We start from the raw sequence: 19,236 nt of genomic DNA, 5'->3' as shown, positions 1-19,236 counted from the left end.
TTCAAGCCAACTTTTTCACTCTCCTCTTTCACTTTCATCAAGAGGCTCTTTAGTTCTTATTTGCCTTCTGCCATGAAGGTGGTGTCACCTGCATATCTGAAGTTACAGATATTTCTCCTTGTAATCTTGATTCCAGCTTCTACTTCAATCAGCCTGGCATTTTGCAAGATGTACTCTGCATATAAGTTTAAAAAGCAGGGTAACAATATACAGCCTTGATGTACTCCTTTCCCAATTTGGAACCAGTCCATTACTCTATGTCCAGTTCTAAGTGTTGCTTCTTGACCTGCATACAGATCACCCAGGTTAGGTGATCTGGTATTCCCCACTCTTGAAGAATTTTGCACAGTTTGTTGTGACAAGCACAGACAAAGGCTTTGGTGTAGTCAATAATGCAGAAGTAGATGTCTTTTCTGGAACTCTCTTGCTTTTTGTATGATGCAATGGATGTTGGCAATTTGATCTCTGGTGTCCTTGTCTTTTCTAAATCCAGCTTTACAGTTCATGTACTATTGAAGCCTCGCTTGGAGAATTTTGAGCATTACTTGCTATTGTGTGAGATGCGTGCAGTTGTACAATAGCTTGAGCATTCTTGGGCATTGCCCTTCTTTGGGATGGGAATGATAACTGACCTTTTCCAGTCCTGTGGCCACTGCAGACTTTTCCAAATTTGCTGGCATACTGAGTGCAGCACTTTCACAGCATCATTTTTTAGGATTTGAAATAACTGGAATTCCCTCACCTCCACTAGTTTTGCTGGTAGTGATGGTTCCTAAGGTCCACTTGACTTCGCATTGCAAGATGTCTGGCTCTAGGTGAGAGATCACACCACTGTGATTATTTGGGTCATTAAGATCTTTTTTGTATAGTTCTTCAGTGTATTCTTGAATCTCTTCTTAACATCTGCTTCTGATAGGTCTATACCAGTTCTGTCCTTTACAGTGTCCATCTTTGCATGAAATATTCCCTTGGTATCTCTTAGTTTTTTTGAGGAGATCTCTAATCTTTCCCATTCTATTGTTTTCCTCTATTTGTTTGCACTGATCACTGAGGAAGGCTTTCTTATATCTTCTTACTTCTGTTTGGAACACTGCATTCAGATGGGTGTATCTTTCCTTTTCTCCTTTGCCTTTAGCTTCTCTTCTTTTCTAAGCTATCTGTAAGGCCTCCTTAGACAACCATTTTGTCTTTTTGCATTTCTTTTTCTTGGGAATAGTCTTGATCACTGCCTCCTGTACAATGTCATGAACCTCTGTCCATATTTCGTCAGATACTCTAACAGATCGAATCCTATGAATTTATTTGTCACTTCCACTGTATAACATTGAGTTAGACAAGGCTGCTGGTCCATGTGATCAGATTGGTTAGTTTCCTGTGATTGTAGTTTTCATTCTGCCTGCTCTCTGATGGAGAAGGATAAGAGGCTTATAGAAGCTTCTCGATAGGAGAGACTGACTGAGGGGGAAACTGAGTCTTGTTCTGATGGGCAGGGCTATGCTCAATTCAGTTCAGTTCAGTCACTCAGTCGTGTCCGACTCTTTGTGATACCATGAATCGCAGCATGCCAGGCCTACCTGTCTATCACCAACTCCCGGAGTTCACTCAAACTCACGGCCATCGAGTCGGTGATGCCATCCAGCCATCTCATCCTCTGTCATCCCCTTCTCCTCCTGCCCCCAATCCCTCCCAGCATCAGTCTTTTCCAATGAGTCAACTCTTTGCATGAGGTGGCCAAAGTATTGGAGTTTCAGCTTTAGCATCATTCCTTCCAAAGAACACCCAGGACTCATCTCCTTTAGAATGGACTGGTTGGATCTCCTTGTAGTGCAAGGGACTCTTAAGAGTCTTCTCCAACACCACAGTTCAAAAGCATCAACTCTTCGGCGCTCAGCTTTCTTCACAGTCCAACTCTCACATCCATACATGACCACTGGAAAAACCATAGCCTTGACCAGACGGACCTTTGTTGGCAAGAAATGTCTCTGCTTTTTAATATGCTGTCTAGGTTGGTCATAACTTTCCTTCCAAGGAGTAAGCATCTTTTAATTTTATGGCTGCAATCACCATCTGCAGTGATTTTGGAGCCCAACAAATGAAGTCTAACATTGTTTCCACTGTTTCCCTGTCTATTTCCCAGGAAGTGATGGGACCAGATGCCATGATCTTAGTTTTCTAAATGTTGAGCTTTAAGCCAACTTTTTCACTCTCCTCTTTCACTTTCATCAAGAGGCTTTTCAGTTCCTCTTCACTTTCTGCCATGAGGTGGTGTCATCTGCATATCTGAGGTTATTGATATTTCTTCTGGCAATCTTGATTCCAGCTTGTGCTTCTTCCAGCCCAGCGTTTCTCATGATGTACTCTGCATATAAGTTAAATAAGCAGGGTGACAATATACAGCCTTGAAGTACTCCTTTTCCTATTTGGAACCAGTCTGTTGTTCCATGTCCAGTTCTAACTGTTGCTTCCTCACCTGCATATAGGTTTCTCAAGAGACAGGTCAGGTGGTCTGGTATTCCCATCTCTATAAATCTTTAATCCAGTTTTCTGTTGATGGGCAGGGCTGTGTTCCCTCCCTATTGTTTCACCTGAGGCCAAACTATGCAGGAGGTAATGAAGATAATGGCAACTGCCTTCAAAAGGTTCCATGCACACACTGCTGCATGCCCTCAACCCAGCAGCAAGCTACCACCAACCCACGCCTTGGCTGGAGTCTCCTGAACACTCATGGGCAAGTCTGGGTGAGTCTCTTCTGGGGTCACTGCTCCTTTCTCCTGGGTCCTGGTGGGCACAAGGTTTTATTTGTGCCCTCCAAAAGTCTATTTCTCCAGTCCTGCGTAAGTTCTGGTAGCTTCATGGTGGGGTTAATGGTGACCTCCTCCAAGAGGGCTTATGTTATACCCAGGTCTACTGCACCCAGAGCCCCTGCTAATGCGTACCTTTCCAGGAGACACTCAAACACAGTTCTGGCTCAGTCTCTGTGGGGTCTCTGGGTCCTGGTGTGCATAAGACTTGTTTGAACGCTCCGAGCGTCTCTGGTGGGCATGGGGTTTGATTTTAAACATGATTTCACCCCTTCTACCATCCTGCTGGATGGTTCTCCTTTGCCCTTGGATGTAAGGTAACTTTTTTTAGTGGGATCCAACTTTTCTTGGTGGGATCCAACATTCTCCTGTCAATGGCTGTTCAGCAGCGAGTTGTAATTTTGGAGTTTTCAGAGGAGAAGATAAGTGCACATCCTTCTATTCTGACATCTTGAGAACTATGAGCCATGCTGTGTAGGACCACCCAAGATGGACGGTTCATAGTGGAGAGTTTTGACAAAACGTGGTCCACTGGAGAAGCGAATGGCAGACCTCTTCAATATTCTTGCCTTGAGAACCCCATAAACAGTATGAAAAGGCCAAACGATAGGACACTGAAAGATGAACTCCCCAGGTCAGAAGGTGCCCAATATGCTCCTGGAGATCAGTGGAGAAATAACTCCAGAAACAATGAAGAGACAGAGACAGAGTAAAAACAAAACCCAGCTCTGGATATGACTAGTGATGGAAATAAAGTCCGATGCCAGAAAGCCCAATATTTCATACCAACCTGGAATGTTAGGTCCATGAATCAAGGCAAATTGGAAGAGGTCAAACAGGAGATGGCAAGACTGAACATCGACATTTTAGGAACCAGAGAACTAAAATGGACTAGAATGGGTGAATTTAACTCAGATGACCATTATATCTACTACTGTGGCCAAGAATCCCTTAGAAGAAATGGAGTAGCCATCATAGTCAACAAAAGAGTCCAAAATGCAGTACTTTGATGCAATTCAAAAATGACAGAATGATCTCTGTTCGTTTCCAAGCCAAACCATTTAATATCACAGTAATCCAAGTCTATGCCCCAACCAGTAATGCTGAAGAAGCTGAAGATGAATGGTTCTATGAAGACCTACAAGCCCTTCTAGAACTAACACCCGAAAAAGATGTCCTTTTCATTACAGGGGACTGGAATGCTAAAGTAGGAAGTCAAGAAACACCTGGAATAACAGGCAAATTTGGCCTTGGAGTACAGAATGAAGCAGGGCAAAGGCTAATAGAGTTCTGCCAAGACAACACACTGGTCATAGCAAACACCCTCTTCCAGAAACACAGGAGAAGACTCTACACATGGACATCACCAGATGGTCAACAGCAAAATCAGATTGATTATATTCTTTGCAGCCAAAGGTGGAAAAGCTCTATACAGTCAGCAGAAAAAAGACTGGAAGATGACTGTGGCTCAAATCATGAACTTCTTATAGCTAAATTCAGACTTAATTGAAGAAAGTAGGGGAAACCACTAGACCATTCAGGTATGACCTAAATCAAATCCCTTACGATTATACAATGGAAGTGACAAATAGATTCAAGGGATTAGATCTGATAGAGTGCCTGAAGAACTATGGACAGAAGTTCATTACCCTATATAGGAGGCAGTTATCAAGACCATCCCCAAGAAAAAGAAATGCAAAAAGGCAAAATGGTTGTCTGAGGAGGCCTTACAAACAGCTGTGAAAAGAAGAGAAGTGAAAGGCAAAGGAGAAAACAAAAGATACACCCATTTGAATACAGAGTTCCAAAGAATAGCAAGGAGAGATAAGAAAGCCTTCCTCAGTGATTACTGCAAAGAAATAGAGGAAAACAACAGAATGGGAAAGACTAGAGACCTCTTCAAGAAAATTAGAGATAACAAGGGAACATTTCATGCAAAGATGGGCACAATGAAGGACAGAAATGGTATGGATCTAACAGAAACAGAAGATATTAAGAAGAGGTGGCAAGAATACACAGAAGAACTATACAAAAAAGATCTTCATGACCCAGATAACCATAATGGTGTGATCACTCACCTAGAGCCAGACATCCTGGAATGTGAAGTGAAGTGGGCTTTAGGAAGCATCACTGCCAATAAAGCTAGTGGAGGTGAGGGAATTCCAGTTGAGTTATTTCAAATCCTGAAAGATGATGCTGTGAAAGTGCTGCACTCAATATGCCAGCAAATTTGGAAAACTCAGGAGTAGCTACAGGATTTGAAAAGGGCAGTTTTCATTCCAATCCCAAAGAAAGGCAATGCCAAAGAATGCTCAAACTACTGCACAACTGCACTCATCTCACATGATAAGAAGGTAATGCTAAAAATTCTCCAAGCCAGGCTTCAACAGTATGTGAACCGAGAACTTCCAGATGTTCAAGCTGGATTAGGAAAGGCAGAGGAACCAGAGATCAAATTGCCAACATCCGCTGGATCATCAGAAAAGCAAGAGAGCTCCAGAAAAACACCTACTTCTGCTTTATTGATTACGCCAAAGCCTTTGACTGTGTGGTTCACAACCAAGTGTGGAAAATTCTTCAGGAGAGGGGAATATCAGACCACCTGACCTGCCTCCTGAGAAATCTGTATGCAGGTGAAGAAGCAACAGTTAGAACTGGACATGGAACAACAGACTGGTTCCAAATTGAGAAAGGAGTACGTTATATATTGTTACGCTGCTTGTTTAACTTCTATGCAGAGTACATCATGGGAAATGTTGGGTTGGATGAAGCACAAGCTGGAATCAAGATTGCCAGGAGAAATATCAGTAACCTCAGATATGCAGATGACACCACCCTTATGGAAGAAAGCAAAGAAGAATTAAAGAGCCTCTTGATGAAAGTAAAAGAGGAGAGTGAAATAGTTGGCTTAAAGCTCAACATTCAGAAAACTGAGATCATGGCGTCTGGTCCCATCACCTCCTGGCAAATAGATGGGGAAACAATGGAAACAGTGACAGACTTTATTTTCTTGGGCTCCAAAATCACTGCAGATGGCAACTGCAGCCATGAATTTAAAAGACACTTCCTCCTTGGAAGAAAAGCTATGACCAACCTAGACAGTATATTAAAAAACAGAGACATCACTTTGCCAACAAATGTCCATGTAGTCAAAGCTATGGTTTTTCCAGTAGTCAGGTATGGATGAGAGCTGGACTATAAAGAAAGCTGAGTGTCTAAGAATTGATGGTTTTGAACTGTGGTATTGGAGAAGACTCTTGAGAGTCCCTTGGACTGCAAGGAGATCCAACCAGTCTATCCTAAAGGAAATCAGTCCTGAATATTCATTGGAAGGATGGATGCTATAGTTGAAACTCCAATATTTCGGCCACCTGATGTGAAGAACTGACTAATTGAAAAAGACCCTGAGGCTGGGAAAGAATGAAGGTGGGAAGAGAAGGGGACTACAGAGGACGAGATGGTTGGATGGGATCACTGATTCGATGGACATGAGTTTGAATAAACTCTAGGAGTTGGTGATAGACAGGGAAGCTTGGTGTGCAGCAGTCCATGGGGTCACAAAGAGTCAGACCCGACTCAGTGACTGAACTGACTGTATAATCATAAGGGATTAAACAGCCAACAGGTACATGAAAAGATGTTCAACATCACAAGTCATCAGGGAAATGCAAATCAAAGCTACAATTAGATATCACTGCACACATGTCAGAAGAACTATCATGAAGAAGACATGATATAACAAGTGTTGGTGAGGATCTAAAGAAAAGGGAATCGTAAAGACACTGCTTGTGGGAATGCAATTGCGCATAGCCACTATGGAAAACACTATGGAGGTTCCTCAAATAACCCGAAATAGAATGACCATATATGATCCAACAATCCTAATTTTGGATGTATACACAAAGGAACTGAAATCAAGATCTCATATCTGCACTCTCATGTTTACAACAGCATTACTCACAACACCCAAGATAAGAAGGCAACCTAAGTGTCTGTCAATGGATAACTAGATGAATGGCAAAGAACAGGGGATATACATGTAGCAATACCATTCAGCCAACAGAAAAAATGAAATCCTGTCATTTGTGACAAACTGGATGGACCTTGAAGGCATTATGCTAAATCAAACAGAAAAAAAACAAACACTGTAAGATATCACTTATATGTAAAATCTAAAAAGATGAACTCAGAGAAACAGATAGTAGAGTGGTGTTTACCAAGGGTTGAGGAGGTGGGGGAAATGGGGAGATAATGGTCAAAGGGTGTAAACTTCTAGTTATAAGATTAACAAGTATCTAATGTAAACAGCATGGTCACTATAATTAATAATACTGTACTGTATACTTGAATGTTGCTAAGAAAGTAAATCTTAACTGTTCTCAACTCAAAAAAGAATGTCAACTATGTGACAGGATGGCGATAGTAGCTAATATTTTGGTAGCAATCATTTTGCAATTTATAAACATAAATCAACATACTGTACACTTTAAACACATATAATGCTATGTGTCAATTATATATCAATAGAGTTGGGGAAGAGACAATAGAAAGGATAAAGAATTATTGCTTCACATGACAACATGGATGAATTCTCACAAAGAAGTCACAGAAAAAAGTCGAAGGAGACAGGGAGTGAAAGGAGGGACAGAGAGAGACAGAGAAACTGACATTACAAGTTCAAAATACATTGAGATAGAAGTTAACATAGTGGTTACCTCTGGGAAGAGAAGAGTGGAGGTGGAGTAGCCAAAAGGAATGGAGCACAAGGAAGCAACCTGGAGTGCTGATACTATTCTAACTATCCATCTGGGTGGTAATTATACACTTTGCATATGTACACTTTCTAAATATATGCTATAGTTCCATAAAAAGTTAAGGACTCAGTGGCATTCTTTATCAGCAACAACAACAAAAAGAACAAAGAAAATGAAAACAAAAGGCATTACTAAAAAGAGCAAAAACAAAGTGAAAAAATTATCTTCAACTGGAAGATCTCTGAAATTTACATTACATATAATCAACAAGTTATATTGGTGATTTCTCATAGAAGCCCTACGAAATTAACACAATTCCCTAAGATTCAATAGTTTCATTTCTAAATCTATACCCTAGAGCACTGGATGTCTCTAAGATCCAAAATCCTGCTTTTACAACTAACATTTTGTAGTTTATCTATACCTATAACTGAAAAAATAAACCAATGCCAAAACTGAAAAAAATACAGAAATACTTTATAATTACATATGTCTGTGTGTAAATCCTGAGACAGGACTAGGCTTCAAGATACACTCTTTGCACCTATTCACAGAATCAACATGAACTGGTCAGTTTCAAATGCCGAATGGTAGCTGTCAGTTCAGTTCAGTCGCTCAGTCGTGTCCAACTCTTTGCGACCCCGTGAACCACAGCACGCCAGGCCTCCCTGTCCATCACCAACTCCCGGAGTCCACCTAAACCCATGTCCATCAAGTCAGTGATGCCATCCAGCCATCTCATCCTCTGTCGTCCCCATCTCCTCCTGCCCTCAATCTTTCCCAGCATCAGGGTCTTTTCAAATGAGTCAGCTCTTCGCATCAGGTGGCCAAAGTATTGGAGTTTCAGCTTCAACATCAGTCCTTCCAGTGAACACCCAGGACTGATCTCCTTTAGGATGGACTGGTTGGATCTCCTTGCAGTCCAAGGGACTCTCAAGAGTCTTCTCCAACACCACAGTTCAAAAGCATCAATCCTTCAGCGCTCAGCTTTCTTCACAGTCCAACTCTCACATCCATACATGACCATTGGAAAAACCATGGCCTTGACTAGACGGACCTTTGTTGGCAAAACAATGTCTCTGCTTTTTAATATGCTGTCTAGGTTGGTCATAACTTTCCTTCCAAGGAATAAGCGTCTTTTAATTTCATGGCTGCAATCACCATTTGCAGTGATTTTGGAGCCCTGAAAAAATAAAGTCAGCCACTGTTTCCCCATCTATTTCCCAGGAAGTGATGGGACTGGATACCATGATCTTAGTTTTCTGAATGTTGAGCTTTAAGCCAACTTTTTCACTCTCCTCTTTCACTTTTATCAAGAGGCTCTTTAGTTCTTCTTCACTTTCTGCCATAAGAGTGGTGTCATCTGCATGTCTGAGGTTATCGATATTTCTCCTGGCAATCTTGATTCCAGCTTGTGCTTCCTCCAGCCCAGCATTTCTCATGATGTACTCTGCATATAAGTTAAATAAGCAGGGTGACAATATACAGCCTTGATGTACTCCTTTTCCTATTTGGAACCAGTCTGTTGTTCCATGTCAACTCAATTTAAGCAGAGCTGCCAGTGATGCTATGATTTTCTGAAAAAGTAAACTCTTAACAGAGTTCCAAACAAAACAAAGTACACTCTTTCCTCACTTTAGATGATAATTGCATCACTGGAAAAGTCACTGTACTTAAAACTTTTCCACATACAGACACACATACACACACACAAAAGGTCTGTCTTTATACATAAAACAGAGTTAGATTCTTAATCTCTAATCATAAACAGGCTTTCATATATATGTATAGATATATATTCAAGGGAATATTCAAGTCATGCAGAATAACAGACAATCAACACCAACAGAAACACCCCCAACACACACACACACTGCAACCACTATGACAAACACAGGTAGCCAACAAATTCTTAGAATGATCCCTAGGGCATAGTACCAGCCCTTGAGAACAACAGATTCATGGACACCAAGATATGTACGAATATTCTCACTGCAATGCTATCTGTAATATTCAAAAAGAGGAACACTGGTAGTTAAAAGTCCATCAATAGGGGAATAAGAATTAAATCTCTAATGCAAACATACAGCATTGTGCAACAATCAGGGCTTCCTAGGTAGTTCAGTGGTAAAGAATCTGCCTGCCAATGTAGGAGATACGGGTTCTATCCCTGGGTTGGGAAGATCCCCTGGAGAAGGAAATGGCAATCCACTCTAGTATTCTTGCCTGGGAAATCCCATGGAGAGAGGAGCCTAACGGACTATAGTCCATGGAATCACAAGAACGTCAGGCGTGACTTAGCAACTAAACAACAACATCAACAACAACAAAATCTAACAATTAAGGAAATGAACTAGATTTGCAAGAATCAACACTTGGCGACAAATTTTAGAAACAGTGAAGTGGGAAAACAGATTTGCAGAAGGCACCTACATTATTTCCTGCAGTCTATGGGGTCGCAAAGAGTTGGACACAACTTGGTGACTGAACAAGAACCTACAGTATTAAACCATTTGTGTAAGATTTTAAAACAGAGCAATAGTATACAGATTATGTATGCGTACACAAATATGTAGCAACTGTAAAAAACCTGAATGAAAAGAACACAGTCCAACTTCAGGATATTTATTACATTACCTTTAGGAAGGGAGGGAGGAAAACTGGACTCAGAAAGAGGTGCAAAAGGGCCTTAAACTAGATCTGTAACATTTTCTTAAAAACAAAAATCTTCAGAAAATGTAAAATGAGCATTTGTTAAATCAGGGTGGTGAAGGATGACAGTATTTAGATTTTCTTTTTCTGTAAGTCTGAAGCACTTTATAGGCAAAGTTTTAAAAAGTCTGTATTCCAGGGAAATACCAACTGCAGCATAACTGAGTAAGGAAACCAGATGACCATCACAGACGATCAGATGAATAGTAACAGAAAAGGACCTAGATCTGTTTGTTTCAATGCTGTCAGTAATGTGACTGAGGTGACTGAGGTAACAAGGTGAGGTCAATATAGAGAAGAAAAAATGGGAATTATATAATATTGACTAACTCCAAACTGACACTATTCAGGTAAAGCAAATTGGCTGGTTTTACTGCCCAGGCATTGGGCTTTACTCTTATACCTCCAATTTCTTCTGTCTATATTCCTAAAAAAAAAAATCTCATGGAAACTGCACTACTGAATAAGAAGAAGGTAGAGAGAAGCAGTGGTAAATATACTTTTTTATATCACATTTGTTTCAAATATCAAAAGTGTAAGTGATAGGAAATATAATTTTTGGCTGCTCTTTAAAATTGAGTTACTTGGCATATTATATCATTCTCCCAAGATTCCTTGAGAAAAGTCACACTTTCTTTCCCAGCAATATATTTTCTCTCAAATCTTGGTTCTGTTGAGCAACTCAAAATATTGTGTTATACACCAAAACCTTTCCTGTTTACTCATTTTTGCTCTCATGTGATCACAGTATCAAAGATGAGCTTGCCACAAATACAAGACTGCAACAAAACATAAACATGGAAAGGGGAGAAGAAAATGAAGTGCCACATTTTCAATAAGCCAGTAGAAATTAAACACCTAATTTGCAGTTTAGAAGAGCAAATTAAATGTCACCACAATGGGAAAAAAAAATCAGACAATAACATGGGATATTCTGTATCCGAGTCTGGTCTCCTTAACATAATGTGCATAAAAAGACCTTTTCAGGAATGAATGTGCCTAGTAGCTTTATCCAAGACAGTCACAACCTGGTAACAATCCAAATAATCAACAATAAAGAGAAGGCATAAACATGCTGTGGTGTACAACAAAATCTGGTGTGAACCATATGATAGAAATCTATTGTGAACCATATATATATATATATATATATATATGATATATATAACCATATAACCATATGATAGCTACTACACAATATAAAGGAATGACTACTGATAAGCACAGCAACATGGATGAGTCTCAAAAATACAATGAGCAAGAGAAGCCCACAGAAAATATTATACACTATATAGCTCATTTCGGAGAAGGCAATGGCACCCCACTCCAGTACTCTTGCCTGGAAAATCCCATGGACAGAGGAGCCTGGTAGGCTGCAGTCCATGGGGTCGGTAGGAGTCTGACATGACTGAGCGACTTCACTTTATTTTTTCACTTTCATGCATTGGGGAAGGAAATGGAAACCCACTCCAGTGTTCTTGCCTGGAGAATCCCAGGGTTGGGGGAGCTTGGTGGGCTTCTGTCTATGAGGTCGCAGAGTCAGATACGACTGAAGCGACTTAGCAGCAGCAGCAGCATATAGCTCATTTAATATGAAGCTCAAATACTGGCAAACTAATCTGTGGTGAGTGACAGAAATCAGAGTAAGTGTTCCCTTTGTGCAGGGTTTAAAAGGAGGAACAAGGGAATTTACTGGGGTGCTGCAAGAGTTCTAAACCTTGATTTGAATAATGGTTATATAAAAGTGTATGAATTTATCTAAATCCACAAAAGAAAAGACATTGTGGAAAAGAAAAAGTAGAACTGCTTTATATCAAAATGAACTAAAATGATCTAACAACCAAATGCAACATGTAAACTTTGATTGGATCCTGGTTTGGAAAAGCCAACTATACAAGTCATTTCTGTGACGATGAGGAAAACCTGAAAGTGGACTAGATACTAAGAAAGCATCGATAATTATCATAGCTGTGATAATAGTCTTGAGGTTATGTAGAGCAATGTTCTTATTTTTAGAAGACATATACTAAAGTATTTAGGACTCTCATAGCAACAATTCTGTCATATTTTAGCAAAAAAATTATTATAAATATACAAATTTACAGATATATCAAACTAACGAACACAGGTCATGGGATATAGCTACTCATTGTACTATTCTCTCAACAACTCTGTATGTTTGGGAAAATGTCAGTAAAAAATTGAGGGGGAAAAGAAGATGTCAACTTTTTTAGATCTTGAGTGATCTTCAGGATACATTATAGAAAGTATAAAACCAAAGTGCAGAGTAGCTTATGTAATATGCTATCTATCATGAAGGAAAGAAAGGAAAGTAAAAAATATATATGGGAAGGGGCAGTGTACTGTGTGTGTGTATCCAATGAGATTATATTACAAGAGGAAATACTAGAAGAATCAATAAAAATGGTTTCTTAGAGCAGATGAAAATAGATGGAAGATATGTTTGAATAGGGCTGGAAGTGAGACTTCTTGGAATGTATCATTTTATACAGTTTTGACTTTTAACCCATAAATGTAAAGAATTGAATTAAATTGAAAAAAAAAATGAAATTGAAAAGACGTTAAAAATATCTTTGCTCATATAATTCCTCTATTCAATCAAAGCTGAATCAAGCTTGTTTAACCTATATGATTATTAACAGTTTTTATATATATATTTTTTTGCTCCTTCTGAGCATCAGAGTAATTTAATGGGGCTTTTGCTGGTCAGAAATCTTAGCCTGTTGCTGCAGATCTGCCCCTAAAAATAGTCATGCTATTTTCTCATCTGTAAAATAATAATAATAATAATAATCCAATGAAAGTTAAGATTTCTTAGAACTGTAAAATTCTTGATTCAAATGTTTGTTGAAAAAAACCAGGAATGTTTCCACATGCATAATTTCTTAAGCCACGATGAACAACAAAGTTCCACTGTATAGTCATTCACTTTCCCTCTGATAATACTGGAGAGAAAGGCTGGTGAAATAACTTTTCTCTCTTCAACCCCTTCAAGCAGTAGTCAGTTACCACAAAGCACTGATACTTCCTCTAAGCAAGAATGGATTGGCCAAGGAAGGGATGCAACAGCCAGCCCATCAGGCAGCTGCTCTCCGCAGGCTGCTAAACTCCATTGGTCAGCACAGGAGGAAGCAGCCAGAAACAAAGTCTAGAGAGGCTGAACTCCAGAGTTTTACTAACTGCCAAGCAGTTCAGGAAGCTTTGTGTATTCTTTTGCCAAATGAATCCTCCTTTACAAAAAGGCAGCTGTGGGATTAGAAAAGCATCTGAAACCAAAACTACAGAGTTTCTGACATTGCAAGGAATAAAATCTCTGCAGCCTTAAACATAAAACAAGGGAGCCAGAAACTCTGTTCTTCACCCCTGCCTCACACTCTGCCCTACCCGGCCTTCCTTTCTTTAAGACCCAGCAAAAGATGTAAGACAGTCTTGTGATTTCCCTGGAGGTTTCAGGGGCTGTGCCTCACTGGCCTCACTGTAATGTGAGGAAGAATAGACAGGAAAGCAGGGGATGCTTTCGGAGAGGTTGGGGGGCGGGGGGCCTGGATGACAGGGTGTGCAGGAAGGAAGGGGAGTTACTGGCTATGTAAAGTATTAAAACACACCACACATCCATGCACCCATACACACACACACACAGTTTTGCTGGGAGATGAAAGAGCTGAGAAATAAAAGGACTTAAAGAAGTAGAAAAAGAAAAAAAAAAGGACTGAAGGAGGAGGAATTGTGTTTCCAAACTGCTTACAGGTCTAAAACAGAGGTATGGAAAGACTTTTGGGTGGATTTCCTCTAGAAGAGAGAAGCTGGGCTTTCGTCTTAAGAGGAGAAAGGAGGGTTCTGTAAAGAATGAGGGGAAGGAGATCAAAACCCCTAGGAAGGTCCTCTGAGATTGTTCAGAGGGACGGTGTTTGCTCAGAGCTTGGAGAGGTCCTGGGCCCTTCTCTTGAGGAAGGACACGGGAGTTCTCTGCCTCAACTGGACTTCCACAGCAACGTCGGGGACAGGACCCTCTTTGGCATCTCTTCCGTAGGGTTGCGGGTCGTCTCCAGCAAGTTGAGAGAATGAGTAGTTTCCTCTTAACGTTGGTGCCTTTCTTGGAGTGAAGGGAGGATCGGGGATCCCTCTCAACATTGGGAGAGTTTGGGGACTGCAGGAACTTGAAACGGTTTCTGAGGGGTGGCCCTGGGGTGGCGGGGCGGGGGGCGGGGGGGGGGGGCGGAGATGGCAAGCTGCCGCGCGCAATGATGACACACTTCGGTTGTGGAGTGCAGCGATTCTACTTTGGAGATTTGAGAGGAAAGGCCCCTTCACTAATCAGAAGCTTGCTAAACAGTTCGAAGGAATCCACCAGCACTGATTTGAGAAGAAATCCACCCCCAGTCCCCGCCCCTAAGACTGGGGAGAACTCAGGTCAGTAATAATCTCTCACGAAAAGAACAGGAGCAGAGAAGAGGAATTTTTAAAAGAAACCCCTACCCACCTACCCCAATCCATGGAAAGTTAAGCACGCGGAGAGCAGGACTTTCAAAAGTGGTTTAGAAAGGATGTGAAGAAACTCTAACTGGAAGCTGAGAGGAAGTTAGGGGAGCTGAGGGGTGGGGATCAGAACTCTGTGTGGCTGGAGTGGGAGGGCATTCATGATTTTTGAGGCTAAGGAAGACCCAAGTGACACGGGGTCAGGGCTCCACAGGGATGACTCAGAGGGTGGAGGAAGTTTCTAGGTGAACCTGGGTTCTCGGAAGTAAACACAGGCGGCGTCCCGAGTAAATTCCCGAGGCTCACGACACCCGGGCGGCGGCGATGGGGCCGCGACCAGTACTCACAGAGCGGATCTCCAGCGCCAGGGCGCATTGCAGCGCCTTCACCTTCGGCATCCGGGCGGGGTTGGGGCGGCGGGGACAGACCCCGGCCGCGGACCCGAGGGAGGCGAGGAGACGCAGGGCGGGGCTAGGACGGGGAGGAGACGAGGTGGCGGCGGCGGTGACGGCTGTGGCCCCCAGGCCGGGGCCCGCGGTCCAGCCTGGGTCCCGCCCGAGCAGCAGCGGTGCGCGGGGCGCGGACTCGTTGTCATAGCAGCTGGGAGGGGCGGGGCCGGAAGAGAAGCCCGGCGGGAACGCGCGGGAGCCGCCTCTAGAGTACGATGGCCTGGGGGAGGGGCTTGGCGAACGCCAGGAGGGGCAGGGCCGCGCGAGGAGGCGGGGCCGCCGAAGAGTCAGGGTGGGCGGGGCAGTTCGTCTGTGACGTCAAACTACGAGCCCAAATCCAGAGGAGGAAGAGAATAGCTGTATTAATAGCACAGTATGCAGGGCAGGGAGGAGGACTCAAGAGCCCTGAGTTCCAGCGTGGCAGTGGCAACTTGTGGTAGTGGCGTCTCCAACTATAAAGAATTATAATGGTTTTTCGTTTTCTTATTTGAATTTCACGATATAGTTTTCAAAGCCAGCATGAGAAAACAGGGTTGGAGAAGATCCTTGTTCAATTCAAAGTTATAACCAAGATTGCACCTTAAGAACTCTCCTGTAAAACTCTGGTTCCTCCCTGAGAAGAGGGTTGTCAGTCAAATCACCTATCTCTTCCTAATCTCCTATTCTGTGACTTTTTTGTTACGGCATCCACCTTCCCTTCAAGGATTCGTGTCTAATAACTATATGCATCCCAGAGTATATTGTTTTAAATTGTTTAAAATTGAACTGTCAGTGAAGTGCCAACAGTGTTTATTGTTTTAAATTGAACTGTCAATGAAGTGCCTACAAATCTAGTTGTGAAGCACCTGAGCCATAGACTGTCAAAGATTAAACGAATCTAAGATTTTGCTCAAATCAATCATTTTAAAACCATGTTTAGGGTGAAATTTAATCTCTGGTTCCTCTCTTTTCTAAGTCCAGCTTGAACAACTGAAAGTTCATGGTTCACATATTGTTGAAGCCTGGCTTGGAGAATTTTGAGAATTACTTCACTAGCATGTGAGATGCGTGCAATTTTGCAGTAGTTTGAACATTCTTTGGCATTGCCTTTTTTGGGGATTGAAATGAAAACTGACCTTTTCAAGTCCTGTGGCCACTGCTGAGTTTTCCAGATTTGCTGGCATATTGAATGCAGCACTTTCATAGCATCATCTTTTAGGGTTTGAAATAGCTCAACGGGAATTACATCACCTTCACTAGCTTTGTTTGAAGTGATGATTCCTAAGGCCCACTTGACTTCACATTCCAGGATGTCTGGCTCTAGGTGAGTGATCACACCATCATGGTTATCTGGGTCATGAAGATCTTTTTTATATACTTCTTCTGTGTATTCTTGGCACCTCTTCTTCTACTTCTGTTAGGTCCATACCATTTCTGCCTTTTATTGTGCTCGTCTTTGCATGAAATGGTCCCTTGGTATTTCTAATTTTCTTGAAGAGATCTCTGGCATCTAGCAGATGCCAACATCCACTGGATCATTGAAAAAGCAAGAGAGTTCCAGAAAAATATCTATTTTTGCTTTATTGACTACACCAAAACTTTTGACTGTGTAGATCACAACAAACTGTGGAAAATTCTGAAAGAGATGGGAATACCAGACCACCTTCCCTGCCTCCTGAGAAATCTGTATGCAGGTCAAGAAGCAACAGGTAGAAATGGACATGGAACAATAGACTGGTTCCAAATTGAGAAAGGAGTACATCAAGGCTATATATTATTACTCTGCTTGTTTAACTTCTCTGTGGAGTATATCATGGGAAATGTTGGGCTGGATGAAGCACAAGCTGGAATCAAGATTGCCGGGAGAAGTATCAATAACCTCAGATATGCAGATGATACCACCTTATGGCAGAAAGTGAAGAACTAAAGAGCCTTTTGATGAAAGTGAAAGAGGAGAGTAAAAATGTTGGCTTGAAACTCAACATTCAGAAAACTAAGATCATGGCATCTAGGCCCATCACTTCATGGGAAATAGATGGGGAAACAGTATAAAGAGTGGCTGACTTTATTTTGGGGGTCTCCAAAATCACTGCAAATGGTGACTGCAGCCATAAAATGAAAAACGCTTGCTCCTTGGAAGAAAAGCTATGACCAATCTAGCTGCTGCTGCGTCGCTTCAGTCGTGTCTGACTCTGTGCGACCCCATAGACGGCAGCCCACCAGGCTCCCCTGTCCCTGGGATTCTCTAGGCAAGAACACTGGAGTGGGTTGCCATTTCCTTCTCCAATGCATGAAAGTGAAAAGTGAAAGTGAAGTTGCTCAGTCGTGTCCGACCCTTCACGACCCCATGGACTGCAGCCTATCAGGCTCCTCTGTCCATGGGATTTTCCAGGCAAGAGTACTGGAGTGGGTTGCCATTGCCTTCTCCATGACCAATCTAGACAGCATATTAAAAAGCAGAAACAATACTTTACCAACAAAGGTCCATCTAGTCAATGCTATCGTTTTTCCAGTAGTCATGTATGGATGTGAGAGTTGGATTATAAAGAAAGCTGAGGGCCAAAGAATTGATTCTTTTGAACTGTGGTATTGGAGAAGACTCTTGAGAGTCCCTTGGACTGCAAGGAGATCCAACCAGTCTATCCTAAAGGAAATCAGTCCTGAATATTCATTGGAAGGACTGATGCTGAAGCTGAAACGCCAATACTTTGGCCACTTGACGTGAAGAACTGACTCATCTGAAAAGACCCTGACGCTGGGAAAGACTGAAGGCAGGAGGAGAAGGGGACGACAGAGGATAAGACGGTTGGATGGCATCACCAACTCAATGGACAAGAGTTTGAGTAAGCTCTGGGAGTTGGTGATGGACAGGGAGGCCTGGCGTGCTGAAGTCCATGGGGTTGCAAAGAATTGGACATGACTGAGCAACTGAACTGAACTAAACTTAGTGTGAAATACATTATACATACAGAAGTATATAAACCAATTTCATCTTAAACAATAATAACAATACAGCAATACCTGTGCAACTAACATACAGCTTAATAGAACATTACCAGCGTCTTAGAAATGTCCCAAACATTTCATTGCCTTCCTTGCCCTGAAAGTAACCACTACCCTGACTTTGTCACAATAATTCCCTTGGTTTTCTAAATACTTTTGAGTTCATGATTGCATTTCTAATCAAAAAATTATTTAACTTTTTTCTGTTATTGATGTGATATAGACGTAATTAATACTATATGTATTCTGTGACTTGCTTCTATCACTCTTACGCAGTAGGATTCTCCCAATGTTGATGCTGTGTAACAGGAAGCTTTTTCCATGATTGGACGGTGAAATATGTCTGACATAACACAAGAATATACATTGATTTCGTTATACTTAAAGAGCCCCTTGATGAAGGTGAAAGAGGAGAGTGAAAAAACTGACTCAAAATTCAACATTCAAAAAACTAAGATCATGGTATCCAGTCCCATCACTTCATGATAAATAGATGGGGGAAAAGAGGAAACAGTGACAGATTTTATTTTCTTGGACTCCAAAATCACTGTGGATGGTGACTGCAGCCATAAAATTAAAAGACACTTGTTCCTTAGAGGAAAAGCTATGACAAACCTAGACAGTATGTTGCAAAGCAGGGACATCACTTTGCTGACAAAGGTCATACAGTCAAAGCTATGGTTTTTCCTGTAGTCATGTATGGATGTGAGAGTTGGACCATAAAGAAGGCTGAGCACCAAAGAATTGATGCTTTCGAAATGTGGTGCTGGAGAAGACTCTTGAGAGTCCCTTGGACAGCAGGGAGATCAAGCCTAAAGGAAATCAACACTGAATATTCATTGGAAGGACTAATGATGAAGCTGTAGCTCCAATACTTTGGCCACCTGATGTGAAGAGCTGACTCATTAGAAAAGACCCTGATGCTGGGAAAGATTGAGGGCAGGAGGATAAAGGGATAACAGAGGATGAGATGATTGGATGGCATCATCGATTCAATGAAAGTGAGTTTGAGCAAATTCTGAGAGATAGTGAAGGGCAGGG

At 41.7% G+C, this 19,236-nt stretch overlaps 1 protein-coding gene across 2 annotated transcripts in view; it reads right to left on the bottom strand.

The window, feature by feature from the left end:
- The window catches only part of SPATA6 (spermatogenesis associated 6), a 181,915-nt gene extending 166,493 nt beyond the window's left edge, over positions 1–15,422 (bottom strand). For both annotated transcript variants that reach the window (XM_070368091.1, XM_070368092.1), the window contains exon 1: positions 15,112–15,422. In XM_070368091.1, coding sequence (XP_070224192.1) covers positions 15,112–15,162 — 51 coding nt within the window. In that variant the 5' untranslated portion in view covers positions 15,163–15,422. The remainder of the gene's footprint in view (positions 1–15,111) is intronic.
- Positions 15,423–19,236: the final 3,814 nt, after the last annotated feature.

The sequence above is a fragment of the Bos mutus genome, chromosome 3 (genome assembly GCF_027580195.1).
Source record: "Bos mutus isolate GX-2022 chromosome 3, NWIPB_WYAK_1.1, whole genome shotgun sequence".
Taxonomy (NCBI): domain Eukaryota; kingdom Metazoa; phylum Chordata; class Mammalia; order Artiodactyla; family Bovidae; genus Bos; species Bos mutus.
Note: the sequence above shows the minus strand (reverse complement) of the source record. Positions and strands in the feature narration are given on the sequence as shown.